Source organism: Athene cunicularia (genome assembly GCF_003259725.1).
Source record: "Athene cunicularia isolate RWA chromosome 11 unlocalized genomic scaffold, athCun1 chr11_part2, whole genome shotgun sequence".
NCBI classification, from domain to species: Eukaryota; Metazoa; Chordata; class Aves; order Strigiformes; family Strigidae; genus Athene; species Athene cunicularia.
The window spans coordinates 58,794-73,069 of NW_020799114.1; the positions used below are offsets into that span (position 1 = coordinate 58,794).

General features: G+C 45.5%; 2 protein-coding genes across 2 annotated transcripts; one reads left to right on the forward strand and one right to left on the reverse strand.

Moving 5' to 3' along the window:
* Positions 1-5: 5 nt before the first annotated feature.
* On the forward strand, positions 6-1,530 carry TERF2IP (TERF2 interacting protein; the record flags this gene model as incomplete). The annotated part of the gene is made up of 2 exons (XM_026857008.1): positions 6-116; positions 676-1,530. Coding segments are annotated over 2 exons (552 nt in total), but the record flags the coding sequence as incomplete, so codon positions are not given.
* Positions 1,531-7,722: 6,192 nt separating this feature from the next.
* LOC113484624 (carbohydrate sulfotransferase 4-like) lies at positions 7,723-12,890 on the reverse strand. Its single transcript, XM_026857062.1, has 2 exons — positions 12,708-12,890; positions 7,723-8,894 (listed from the first exon to the last, which is right to left on the reverse strand). The coding sequence occupies exons 1-2, from the start codon at positions 12,728-12,730 to the stop codon at positions 7,742-7,744; spliced, it is 1,176 nt and encodes a 391-aa protein (XP_026712863.1). The 5' UTR covers positions 12,731-12,890; the 3' UTR covers positions 7,723-7,741.
* Positions 12,891-14,276: the final 1,386 nt, after the last annotated feature.

A 14,276-nucleotide genomic window follows, 5' to 3' on the forward strand; every position in this document is an offset into this window, starting at 1 on the left:
GTCCCGGGCCCCGCCACCGACGCCCGCGTGTTCCCGCAGAGCTTCGGCGGCCGGAGGAGCCCGCTCGAGGCACGGGCCTGTTCGAGGCGGCTAACCGGGAGTTCGAGAGCACGGAGGTGAGCGCCCGGGCCGGCACGGGGGGCGGCGCTGCCGCTGGGGGCGAGCTGCTCGAGCAGCCCTGCTTGCCCGTCACAACCGGCACGACAGTAACCCCAGATTCTGAAACGGCTGCGCGCGAAACCTCTCCCGCTGTGGCTAAGCGGGAGCTTCGTGCGAGCCCTGAAGCCCCTGGTTTAGGGGCCCCGGCATATTGTCTTAGTTGGATTCCCTGCCCAGGCTGACTGGAGGAAGTTAATGTCACAGTGTTGCCACGTTAAAAGCTGCGTTTGGCAAGGGGAACTCGTCTTTTCATCTCGGGTGTAAAGTGTTCCTGCAGTTGCATTAACTTTTGCCTTTTATACTTTGTTCAAATTCTCCCTTATATTTCATGGTTTTCTGTGATCTCGTGTATCCTCGTTAACACAGCTTCGCTTCACTGAATTTTACTATGCCTAGTAATTTCTGAGGTTTTTTACATACTGTAAAGTCACAGTGGAAGGTGGTTGGGCATCAGGGATAAAAGAAGTTTGCCAGAAAATACCGTATCTAATGGTTGACTACTGCTTGCTCTTTTAGTCAGGAAGTGACACTTCAGACATTTCAGAAGAGCTTTCTACACAAGATGGAGAGGGAAAGTCCCCAGGAAAAACGACATCGGGTTTGAAAACTGGACCAGGGGACTCTGCCCTCCCTGACACACCGTTACAGAGGGAAGAAAGACCAAGCACCTGCTCTTCTTCCAGTGTGGTGGGAGAAGTAGTAAAAACTATGCAGCACTTCATGGAGAAGTTCAGCATGGACCTGCTCACTGTCACACAGGCCTTTCTGAAAAACACTGGTGAAGTGGAGACTACTTTATACTTCCTGCAGACAGGGCAGCGCTTGGATGGGTACCCTGTATGGAGCAGAGAGGATGATTTGGAATTGCAAAAAGATGATGAACATGTCAGAAATAAATTGATAGCAAAATTTGGAGCTGAAAATGTAGCAAAACGGGTAGTATTTAGGAAAAGTTAGATAGCAAAGCAGAGGGGAATGACTGATCTAGGACTGTGGCAAGAACTAAAAGTAATTTCAGAAGTGCAGATGTGATGGAAAACAATGCAACATTCTGAAATTTCAGAAATGCTTTAAAATCCTTTTTGTAAAAGACCTATTTTGTATTTATTTTTCTAATACCGAGTAGGCTAAACATTTAAAAGCAGAAAATGGTGAAAAGAAAGGTTCTGTACAGTATCAAGTTTTCACTGAAAGTTTGCTTTAAAGTGTGTGTCTAGTCTATAAAGCAGCTGACAGTCCTACCTGTACGTTGCTGTGTGCAAAGGATTTTGGATAGGGTTGGGACTAAAATCTGACAGAATCACATTAAGTGCTCTAACCCATAATGCATTATTAGTGCACAACAGCAGCCTGTCATGTGCCTAACTTCAAACTGTGTGTCCTGGTTCAGCCAGGATAGAGTAAAGTTTTCCCCAGCAGAGACAGAGGGGGAAGGGATCTCCAGCTGGGTTATTCATACCATGCTGACGTCAGGTCCGGGGGCTGAACCTTTTCCTTGCTCCTTGGTGGATTCGGGAGGGAATTTGGCTTTCTATAGACCAGCTAGCGGTATTTCTCCATATATCATTTGTCTTGTTCACTGTTATTGCTGTTTATTGTTGTTACCATTGATACTGTTGTTGTTCCGATTGTTCTATGGCTCTGTTGTATTAAATTTCTTGTTATTTTAGCCAGGGTCTGTGTTTAACTTCCAACCTGACTGGCGCAGGTGGGGGAGGGGCAACGGCCACGTGCTCTCATCCCGGCAAGGATTAAAACTTGCACACTGTGGTGGATGATCATCTCAGTTTTTATTACCCCTTCAGCACATGTTCTCCAGGGTTAATATTGCAGGATTTAATAACATTAACTTTACCATTTTGCTTCATGATTTCAAAATCAATAAATAGCTCTGCCCCATCTTGAGTCTCTACAAATTGAAGAGTTACAGCTTTAATCCAGGCAAAGTAACACTTGTACCAGACCATAAAGTCTAGTTGGAAAAAGTAGATGAGCTTTCAGGGCTACATGCAATAGTTCAAGTAGGAAATACAAGTTACAAAAGGGTGTTCAGAGTTTATTTATGTATTTATCACCTAAGTCATGTTTGAGAGAGAGAGAGAGAGAACACCATTGCAGGTACAGTCACAGTCTGAAAAGCTGAGTACATTCAGCCTGAAATCATGCTCTGGTTATGATTTTAATATTTGAAGTCAGTCCTGTAAATCTGGAATTTATTCTTTTGGTGAAATAAAATGGGCTGGTCAAAGCAAAGATTGACTTTTGTTCTTGTTTCCTTAGAAATATGTTTGGAGGGTTTTGCTTATTGCACTGTGGCACTCAAAAAAAAAAAAAAAAAAAAAAAAAAAAAAAATTGCTGATTTTTAAACCAAATTCAAATTATACTGAAAGTCAATGATAACTTCATAATGAGACTGCTGCTTCGGAAAACTGCTGTCCTGAAACACCAGCTGACTATTTGGGGAGTTAACCAATGTAACCAAATAAATGCTAAAACTCTTGGTTTAGGGTTTCACTGGGCTGGTTCATTCCTGCTGAAAAAGTGAGAATTATTTACCTGGTACATTTATGCTGTTCAGACTGATTAGTTGAGACTTGTGTGAAAAACCAAACAAGCACTTAACAAGAGAGTGTACGATAACACAGCAAATAAAGTAGTAAGATTAGAAACTTTAACAGCTGGATTTGAAGTCCAAGGACTACTGATGCCCAGGTTCACTAACAGAATTGTCACCTCCTGCAGCCAAAAATTCACATTCTAGCCCGGGTGGTGTACACATCTCAGCAGCACCATAACTTCGTCATTCAGCAGTTGTCCAGGTTAACCAAAACTGCTCTAGAATTCAAAGTGAAAGGTAGAATGCATTAAGTGGCCGCAACATAAAAGATCAGGTGTAAGGTTTACTACATCTTTTTATAATTCTAAGTGACACATTTATTTAAGAGTGAGTTTGTCTTTTTCAGGACAATTTGTCAGACATGCAAGGCAAATTTCTGAGTCCACATAGAGTGCTGCTACCTCTGCAGAACTGTACAAACACACTGTCTAACCTGAGAACCTTTCCACATCCACTTGGTGCAGTCAGTAGGCACGGGAACTAAGACACGAAGAGCACAGCTTACTCCAGGTTGCCGTCTCATCTGTTCTGAGCTCCTGAAACACACTGCTGATCCACAAGCATACAGGTCTAGGTCTCCTCAGTCCACTTTCCCATTAACAGGACCTGGAGATGTCACTATGTCATTGTAGTGCTAGAGCTGGAATAACAGGCCCTGAAACAAAGATTGACCTACAGATGAACCTCACGACTAAACGTTATCCATTATTAGTATCTGTTAATTAGTAAAATCTGTATTACTACTAGTGTTAATTATTTGTATCTGATCATTAATGAAATATGTATGCTCACTACTGAAAGATGTAGTTTAGACAAAATGTAGTTAGTGGTGAGGATGAAATGCTGTGAGAATGTGTTCTTTCCTTGTTCAGCCTTGTTCAAGGCTGAGAACCCCAGTGTTCGGCCTGGTTAGAAACTCCCTTGGCTCTCCCCCCCCAAGCCCTGGCCAGGCTCTGGGTGGAATTTAACAGGAAGATGAAACCAGATGTTTCTGCTCAAGACAAAGGTGCAAGTTATTCTTTCTTGCTGATTTTTGGTCTATAAGGCTGGACCTTCTTGCCACAATTTTGGATGCCTCAGCTATGGGTGGACACATCACGTAGGACTTCCCACTTGCAGGGAAAGGTTCTCCAAATCCTCCCTGCCACTGGGGCTGCCCAGCACCTGCAGGTCTGGACGTTGGTAACGTATGCAAGAGGTGAGGGATCCTTCTTAATCACTATTCTCCCCTTTGTGTAGTAATGATTAGGTTCATTGTCTTGCTTAACTGTCTGTAGTAATGTGTATTTTTCTTACTGCTTATTTTCTGTAGTATTTAGTTATATCCTTTGAGTACTAACAGTAAGATCAGCCTACTCTTTTCACTCTGGTGTCCGAGTTTAATTGGCATCCATGATCAGCAGAACAGTCATACGGTTCTGCTCCATGGCATTGTGGCTTTGCCTTCTCCTGCAGTAAAAATCCTTGTTTGCTTTGTCTTACCAAAGACACAGTTACATTACTTCCAATATGCTAGAGACAGTTTGCCTTTCCATGTTCATATCAGGTCCCTGTACTTTCAGGGAGTATCAAGAATACTCTTTTTGTAGCTCAAAGAAGTGTTTCTTCTTTGTATTATTGTGTTAAGTTCCATTTTAAATGGATTTTAAAAGATTAACAGCAGCAGTATGCTTCTGTGGCTCAGTATGAGTCCTATGTGACTATGCTAGCCTGCCTGCTCTGTGTGCTAACACTCTGTGAAGAAGATTCCTTGCTACCACCATGCCAGTGCTGCCTGCCCAGCATGGATTTTGTCATTCAGCAACAGGATCCCTAGTAGTTAGACTATGATTTCTATAATATACATCCCACTCTCTGCAGGGATTAGGGTTTTAGCTCTAGGAATATAAATATCCACAGTGCTATGGTAGCACTGTGATCTGTAAATGTCAGTAAAGCCTAAATGTTGGATGAAACTTCCAATTTCTCCTTAATGAAACCTTAATTTACACAATAAAGATTGGCATCAGCCTCTTTTAATTGAGTCAGTATTAGGCCAGTTTTACAGATGATAAAATGGAAATTCAGACTCTGGAAAGACACAGAAATATCACCTGAAATCTTTCCAACCACTGAGAAGAAAAGCTTTGTTTTAAACAATAGTATTCATACTTAGAGGAACCTTACCTTAGTGGTTTCCAGAAAGAAACCATGTGCCTGAGGAACAAACATCCTGTAATCATCCACAGCTGCTTTAGCTTTTAGTCTTGGTTATCTGGTCTGTTTATTTCATCCAAAAGAAAAGCATGACTGAAAGTGAAATTTGGATAGTGACTTTGTGCAGCTATGGGAAAAATTCAGCTCATATGGTGTGCAGACTTAGTAGTGCATCCGAATAATTCAGTGTGCTAGGCCCTGTTTAGTGGTAAGAGATGTCTGGGTTCAATTTCAAAAGGCTCCTTCAGAACACGACATTTGTCTAGTCCTGCACCCAGAAACCAGGAAGACCCTGCTGACTGAGTAACAAGCTGAGCTCTGCCCTGCCCACCCACCTGCCCCAAGGCATGAGTGTACACAAAAGCATTTGAAGAAATAGAATTTCATGGATAAGAGAAATGCTGCAACAAAACACCAGCCTTTGAAATCTAAACAATTAACAATACTACTGAATGTAACAGAAATTGAAAGAAAGGCTCCTGCCTACACTGTTTCTCTTGCTGCTGACCAATTGCCTTGCTGGGCAAATAACCTCCCCTACTGACCACTCAGTGATGCATTAATTCACTCTGCAACTCTCTTCCTAACTGCTGCAGGATGGTCTGTTACCCCAAAGGGACACACAAGGTCTGGACTCCAGGGAAGGTAACTACAGAGCTGCTTCTGGGCTGGGAAGCTCTCCGTGGTCTCAGAGCTGACTGTTAACTGAGAGTGGCTCATGGGTTCATTCCACAGGTCCACTCTTCAGCTGGCAGATACTTTCTCTTGCTAACCAACGAAACTGCTCAGTGTCTGTAAGGCTACTTTCCCTACTTTCCTCAGCAGAATCAGCACTCTCTGGTACAAAACCCCCCCAACACACGCAGCTGCTGTGAACCTGCCAGAAGAGCCTTCTTCCTACTATCAGAGATCGCTGTTCAGTTAAACCGAATCATCTGTCACCCTTAAAACACACGCAATAGAGACTGGACACTTCCTTGCCTATACACCTTCAAACAGGAACAGAGTCACCATATCTCCTAATTTTAAAATTCAGCAGTATACGTTTATCTTCTTAAGAAGATATTGCAACTTTTTAATAACATGCAAATGAGGTCTAGTCCTCCACGTAGATATTGCCATTTTTCTATAGTGGGCATGAAATGCCCTCTGGCAGGTTTAATATGAGCCCTCTTCACCTCACTGTCATGAGGGGGCAGCTGACAGACAGTGAAAGGGGCCTTGGGGCTGCAGCCAGGTCAGAGAAGGGAGGGGAGCACCAGGGAGAGGAGCAGTGAACTGGGGATGGGGGCGGGGGGTGGTGCAAAGGGAAGTGGAACACAGCTTCCCATGGTCCTGAGCACCCTGATCCTGACTGGAGCCTCCTCAGATCACCTCCAATGCACAGCCTTGCCTCGATCACCTTCTCCCAAGGATGCACAGTCTCAGAACAGAGCCTCATCCCTTGGCTTGTGATCCTGCCTTCGGACAGCTGCCTTGCCGTCTGCAGGGTAGTGGAAATATCCCAGCTCTGGAGCAACGTGAATGCACCGTTAAACAGATGCATGTTAAAGGCATGCAATTTACATAGGAAATAGGATGTTTGGAAGGAGGTATTTGTAGGCATTTCACCCCCCAAGTCTGGTAATAAGCTTTTCTCCTTGTCTTATGGAACACTGTTAAAAGAGGTAAAAATTCTGCTGTTCAGGTTTGAGCTACATATTCCTATTGGAGGTGGGAGAGGGGCATCTCCAATGGACGTGGTGGAGAATGGCAGAGTCTATTAAATACACTTTTGCTCTGCTCTGACAGGGAAGACTCTCACCAAATAGTTCAATAGGGTAACTTCCCATTTTCCTCTCTGCTTCTTCAGTCCACTGCCATAAACCTATCTTCTCCGTTCCAGTATTTATACCAACAGAATGTGTATCCTTACCTTGTCTTTACAGTATCAACCTTAGCATGAATTCTTCTCACTCACACATGTGGACTGTGAGAACTCCCAGGGCAACAGCTACTCTTGGTTTTGAAAGCTAGGAGACAGAATTATTTCAGCTGAAAAATAAATCAATTCATATAGTCCCAGAAATGTGTCCCCATACGCAAACCCAGAAGTTTTTATTTTCAACTATAGCTCGTTTATTCCATTTTCCCATCATACAGTAAGTGAACACAAACATTTCCCCAACACTGCCACCAAGGCTGGATGCCCAGGCACAGGAAAGGAGCAAGAGAAAAACCGGGCTTGAAACTCAACCATTAAGAAAAATGGATCTTTCCAGAAATTTATGTCTGTTTATCCCCATGTCTCTTCTGGCATTAAATATCCTGGGTGGCAGCACAACAAATAATGTTCTCTTTATTCAGCTTCCATTTATGACTCCTCCTCCTTTGCAGTGCAATTGCTCCCTGTGGTTTCACTAGTATTTAGCTGTGGTCTGTGAGGTGTTTGAGTCATCTGGTCCCACTCCTTTCTGTTTGCTCCAGCCCACACATACTTCCTCTTTCACACAAACCATGGACTTCATTCGGAAAACAGACTTGGGTTACTTCAGCCTCCACTGTGGCTGAGCCTCCAGGGGCCTTGGAGGGTGACCCTGTGCTGCTGAGAGAGCTCCTGTGAGTGCAGTCAGGGTTCCTGTGTTACTTGAACTCGCATAGCACACCCACGCCTGCACTTACACACGTATGCATGCACCTTTGTCCTCTTTTTCCTCTTGTAAACAGTTTCCACTCTGCAGCCTTCAGCAAGTAGATGCAGAGAGCAGCTTTTCTGCCTCCAGAATTTGTTACTCAAAGGAGTTCTGGGCAAACAAAAGATCCAGTGTCATATTTTTTTGCTCTTCTTCAGACTGAAGAAGCCGGTAGCCCAGCAATTCCATTGCATCCTTGCACACATTTTGCACTTTTTCTATTTTCTGGAAGGGAAGGGTCTTCCTCCAGGCCTGGGATACTCTTAGTGCATCTCTGGACCCAATTTCAAAGGCCTGTGCTCCTTGCCCTTTGCCATGGGTAATGTTGTGCACCCACTTCTGGAGTTCAGGTGTGAAATGGAGTTCTGCAAACCTGTACATCTGAGCAGCCCTCGCTAGTGGGTCTCTGACAACGTCTTCGTAGCGAACCAGCAGGTAGCGGTCTTTCAGGAAGCTGGGAATGGCCCGACTGCCTGCCTTGTAAATCTCAACTTGGCTTTTGCAGATGACTTCCATTGTGTTGTAAGGCCCCATTTCTCCCTTTGTCCTCTGGGACCCCACAACAATATTACTGTCACGTTGCAGGTCTCCCACTGTATTCTCTCGGGACCTGAACACAGCCCGAGGATCACGGACCAAGTGGATGATTTTGAGGTTCAGGGATGGATCAGTGAGAAGGGGGTAGAGAACTTTCAGGTCAAAGAACCGAACTTCCTTGATGGCAACATGGCTGTAAGTTTTACAAGCCTCCTCCACCTTGCTGAATGGGTATTTGCCACAGATTGTTTTGCAATTGCCTGCAGTGATTATGTCACTGCGACTGAATAAGTCACAGGCAGGGGGGGAGCACAAGGCTCGGCTTGTCTCCCACTGAAATAAATCAGACTTTTTCTTCTGGCTAGACATGTAAGCATCAAATACAGACATGTCACACAGAAAGACCGACCTGACTAGGTCCCGCACTGCCATGTGCAAGACCTTAGCACTGTTCTGGTACATCGTAACCCACACATGCCATGCGGGCTCCATCAAGTAGAAGACACTGGGGTGCTGGCTGAAGATTTGTCCAGTGAAGGAAGATCCTGACCGCCAGGAGGAGAGAATGAGGATGTGGACTGGAGAAGGTTTTTCTTCCATGGGGGCATTGTTGCTGCAGGGTAGGAAGTGGAAGTGGATCAGAAGGAAGGACAGAACTGCCAGAATCAGGAACACCTGCACCCTTCTAGACTTCATCACAGTTGCAAGGGACCTGCAAAGACAGAGGAAGTTCAGCATCACAGGATCATGAAGGCTGCAGGATGTGGTGCATCAGGCTCCTGCCAATCCCTCTGCAGGCTCAGGGTTTTGGAAATCTGCCACACTACCAGTGATACTGTGACAACAGATGTCTTTGGAAAGAGCATAAATACTGCAGGGCTGAAAGTTGTCTGTAACACACTGTCAGTAAGCCATTCTAATGCAGTCTTAGAAGATCAGAGAAGATTGTCAGCACTCTTAGCAAAGTTTAAGAGTTAGTTCAGTGTACTGAAATAAGTCAGTACACACAAACGTGTATTTAGTGTAAACAATCTCTGCAGACAAGATCCCAGCAATTTTTAATGGAAGAAAGATGGAACAAACATTTTTTGTGGAGAATTCAACAGTTCCACATTGTTAATTTTAAGCTCCCACTCTGACCACTGTGTAGATGTTATTTTTATATCAGAATGCTGTAAAAAACACAATGCAGATTTCCATTTCTTTTGCTTACATTCTTTTTGGAATTTCAGGAAACATTTATTGTTATCACAGGCAAAAACTCACATACCAAAGGAAGTCATCTGGCACTGTAAGAAATTCAAGCACAACAATATCTCCTCCACAGTCGCAGGCAATTTTTCTAGAAAGGCCCATGAGGGTTTAATCTCATCCATCTTTGTGTAGGCAGGCTTACCTACAACTAACCTCTTTCTTAGCCTAACTCCTTTTTAAGGACTGTCTCCTGCTACCCCTCCCTCTAATCCCACTCATCCCATAGGTCTTTTATGCGAAGAGGTACGATACATCAGTCCAGCTCAAAGATCTGCCCAAAGGTCGCTCCTTGTTTCTTGCCCTAAACCTCTATTCTACCTCTTGAGGATTACTTCATTATGGGAAAATGTCCATTGTGCTGCCTGCGGACAACTCACAGCCTGTGTACCTGCTGGCACAGGAATCTGCAGGAAGTACATCACCAGGGACAGCCTCTGAGGCAGAAGGCTTTCACCTGATTTTTTTAAAAGTACATGAAAGCATGCTTTGCCTCTTGTGTGCTCTCCTCCCCTCCCCAGCGGTGCCTGCAGCACCAGCCACAGTGGGGACGGCTGCCCCAGTAGTACAGGAGTCCACACAGCACGGCGTACTCCCTCACCTGGAGCCAGGCTGGCAGTGGAGCTGCCCTGCAGTGGATATTGGAATCTCTGGCCAGTGCAACTGCTTTACATTTCCCAAGGTGAACTGAAACTAAAAATCCTTACTAGCTCTCAGTCATGGTTGGTCCTTCCAGATGCTCCCACAGCCAGACAGGACGAAGAGAGCAGGGCCTCCAGGGCTGCAGGGCAAGCAGGAAGTCCTCCTGAACAGAGCAGCCCTGGAGCCCAGGTCCCTACAGCTTTGAACACTGCTTTTGTGAAGCCCATGTCTGAACTGAATTCAGGCAGCCATGACCACGCAGAGCAGTTGCCTTCCTGCTAAAGCAGCAGAGGTACAAAGTGTGCCCCAACCAGACACGGTGCAGACGCTGCTTCCATGCCATGTGGTTACCGTGTTCTCTTCTAGGTCCGTGGTAATGCATGAACATTCCCAGTGAAAATTTCCCTAACCTCCTCCTTGTGCCCTGCCTCAGTTTCCTTCTGCAGCAAAGCTTTCAGACTAATTTACATGGAGGTGCCTCCTCACATGACTTCAGTTCCTGTAGCACTGATGTTTGGATTTCCAGGTACAGGCACTGCTGCCAACCAACTACAAACAGCACTCATCTTTCCCTCCACCACGTATGCATAAATTGACTTGTTTATCTAATCTACCTGCTGTGTGCTTGCTTTGAGTTTAGTGTTTACGAGGCAGCAATTATGATTTCTTAGAGTCAGGACAATACCTAGCCTAAATGGGTAAGCCTGCTTGTTGCCAGCAAGTGTTACCACAATATGAATTTTATTTTAGTAAAGTCTTGCAAGGATGGGGCTCTGTATTTAGTGAGGGAACACATGCTTCTGGTCTCCTGGACAAGAAGCCCACTGAATTTTTGGTCATACAAATGGACTGTAGTGTTGAGGTCTGGCAAGAAGCTGATTCAGGTTGACACTTGGACCAAGCCTAGGAAGAGCTGCAACAACTGTTGTAAAAATAAGTAATGTACCAGCTTCCTCCTTGTAAATGAATACAGCAGTGTTTACCAAAAGTCCTGGCTTCCAAATGAACTTTGATGATGTCACTCCCATCTGGCACCATTAATACAGTTATTCTGACAGAGTTGCTGGACTATAGCCAGAAGCTCTTAATTGGGAAAAACTCTGTTGAGCAGACATGAACCCAGGCAGATTCAAAATCACAGAAATCATTGTTTCTCTGGAAACCTGTGTGTGAATAGCCTAAGTATGGGTCAAAGAGAACAGATTCAGGTTTTTGGGGGAAGCAAGGGTGACTTTTATCTTGAATCCAATCAGGGTGGGACAGCTGGATGGTTTAGACATTTCACAGAGTATGCAGAACATCCCTGTGACGGCTCTTGGTAGAAGTGTTCTCATGTGAGGCCACAGTCTCAACAGCTTCTTCACTCTTACATGAGAGGTACTGATGATTGTTGCCCTTACCAGTCTGTCCCACAGGGAGGGGAGAAGAACTGAAATGAGTTGTGTGCGCCTTGAAATGGAATAGAGGAGCAGCAAAAAGCAGTAAAGGTCCTACCAGATTAGTTACATAACAATTTTTCACCACTGTATCTCTCGATTGTGGCAGCTAGGAAGTTTCTAAACGAAGGTCTCAACCTCATTTTCCCTACAGCAAACATCTAGAGTCACAAGTGATTCAGTTAATTTCATATTGGACAAGTGAAATATGAAGCCCTTGCAGAGCTGCAGACTAAAGATCAGCCCAGAATGACTGAGACATTCTCAGCTGCAGAACAAGAAAGAGCACAACTGTTACTGCCTGCTGGCAGAGAGATGAGCCAGGATTCAGCTGAGAACAGAAGGAATGGGAAGAATCTCAGGCACTAAGGATGAGGAACAGAAACTACTGAAAAATATGACAATCCAGTGTCACCATGTTAAGAGTCCCACAGCACACGTATGAGAAAGCAAAGACCTTGGATATGCCTGTCTGAGCAGCTAGAGTCTCCCAAAAAAAAAAAAGAGAACAGTTTTAAGCTTTTCCAGAAGCACACAGGGGTCTTGGAAAAGCTCGATCCTTTGCAAAGAAAAAGCATTACAGAAAGCAGCAAGCAGTCTCAGGGAGACATACCCCCCAAACACACCCCGAGTGTGGGTGGCATGTCTCCAGAGTATGGGTTTGTTGAACCTTTGCATGTCTGGGGTGGGTTATGACAGTACAGCCCCAAATACCTCGTGCTATGCAGACTGGCAGAGTGTGAGTGTGGAGGAGCTCTCCAGACCTGTACAGATCCCTCACTGCCGTAGTGCCAGCGAAGAGGATCTGGTATCAGGGAAGCCCTAGACACTGGTCTTGGATAGCCCTGATGGTCAATAATAGTTTTATCAAATTCTTCTTCGATTTGGCCTCATCAGCTTCTGCAGAATTAGAAGCAACATCTGCCCATTCAGAGAAGAGATGGGATGACTGTCACTAGTGGGAAATGCTGAGAAGGGGCACTGAGAAGACAGTCTGGAGAAGCAGGCTTACCCTCTAAGCCAGACCAAGAGTTTCTGTCTGCACAGGAATCATGGAGGAATTTAGTGGCATCTATATATTTACAGTACTTTACAAAAATTATCTCCCAGTTCAGGCTGCTGAGCATGAGCAGTGAATGCAGTTCTGGGTGCCAGAGCATTCACACCAGATACCAAGAAATGGTTGAAAATCTCACCTTAACAAGTCCTCCTGAAGCATCACCAGATCAAATTCAAGGAAAGTGGCTCTCACACATGTACACTGCTGTGGTACACACTCCTCCAGGCCACTGCACCAGCAGCTGTGTGTTCACGTTCTGGCACTCCACTGTCATTCCGGGCTCCCACATACACATATGCTCAGCTCTCGCCTCTACCTGTGCCTGCTCCCTCCTGACCCCTTCATTTGTGTATGTCCCAGGTCTGTGACTATAGCGCCCGCCTACTTTGACCAGCCTTACACGAGAAAACTCCACCCTGCACTAAGCCACAAAGCATGGGAATGGCAGTTTCTTGCAGGGGCACAAACAACCAAACACTGGTAGTAAAGAAGAAGGGCCAGGAAATTTAAGGAGGAGAGTGAGAGGTGCTTTTATGTTAAGTCCCATCATAAGCCCCAAATGAGACTGTTCTCTGTAAAAGGAGGAACAGGGATGTCTGTGGAGCATCAGAGCAATGGACAAACAGGAATCCTTGTTGCAAGGACCAGCTTGCCCACCTGGAGTGCAGAGATAGGCCCTGTGCCTACCATTGCTCTGGCTGCTTGCCATGCTGTCAGCAGATGCAGATTCACATAAAGTCTTTTTGACAATTTTGTGTCTGTGCTGTGCTTGAGTAAAACATTTGAGGGCTCGGAAATAAAATTGTGCTAAAGGAGAAGCTGTGCAAGAAGCAGCTGGGCCTGGGCTGTTAATGATTCACAAGGGTGCTGGAGCTGCAGTGGGGCTGTGCCAGGTGAGGTAGTGAAGCAGGACAGCATTGGGCTCAAGAGAAATGCATGGTTTTCTGCCATCATGCAGAGGCAATAGCTTTGGGTCATCCCTATTCCAGATCTCATCGTTTCTGTCACACCATCTGGAGAGGTGTGGACTTTCTCTTGATGGTGTCCCCTGTCTCCAGAGATCTCAGTGAGCTGCTCTGAGGCAAGTGGAGTATAGGAGACAGCAGAAGCAGAAAATCTGGGCACGGCTGGTCCTTCCAGAAGGAGGGACAACCTGAACGGGGCAGGTCATGGTCCCTTTCATTTGCTGCATTGCAAACACAGATGGTCAAGCCCCGGTAAACCTGGGCTGGGAAACAAGGTGAGAGCTGGCAGTGGTCCAGGGAGGGCCCTGCAGAGAACCATGCAACGTTCTGTGCAACCTGGATTTCAGCTGCACGTTGCTATGCCCCGCACTGACACAAAATTATCAGAAAGACTTTATGTGGTTGGATAGGGCTTTGGGCAACCTGGCCTAGTGGAAGGTGTCCCTGCCCGGGGCAGGGGGGATTGGAACTTGATGGGCTTTAAGGTCCCTTCCAACCCAGACCATTCTAGGATTCACACAGCAGTCAGCCCCATAACACCTGGATTTGTACACCTTGCTTCCACCTCACACGATGGCTGATCACATTTCTGCCTTCTACCTTTTTTCCAGGATTAAAGGTGTTTTCTGGGGACTCAGAGACTAGTGATCCCTGTGAACTGCCCATGCAGCCAGACTTTCCATTTCTTACACCTTGAAGAAGCAACCAATGTGTGTTGTGCTTTCCAGCACACATACACA

Bases quoted from the DNA above. Each gene is read 5' to 3' on its own strand.
- LOC113484624 (XM_026857062.1), bottom strand. From the start codon at position 12,730: ATGCTTCAGGAGGACTTGTTAAG. The intron at 8,895-12,707 runs GTGAGATTTTCA...CTGTCTTTGCAG, and splicing joins CTTCAGGAGGACTTGTTAAG to GTCCCTTGCAACTGTGATGA.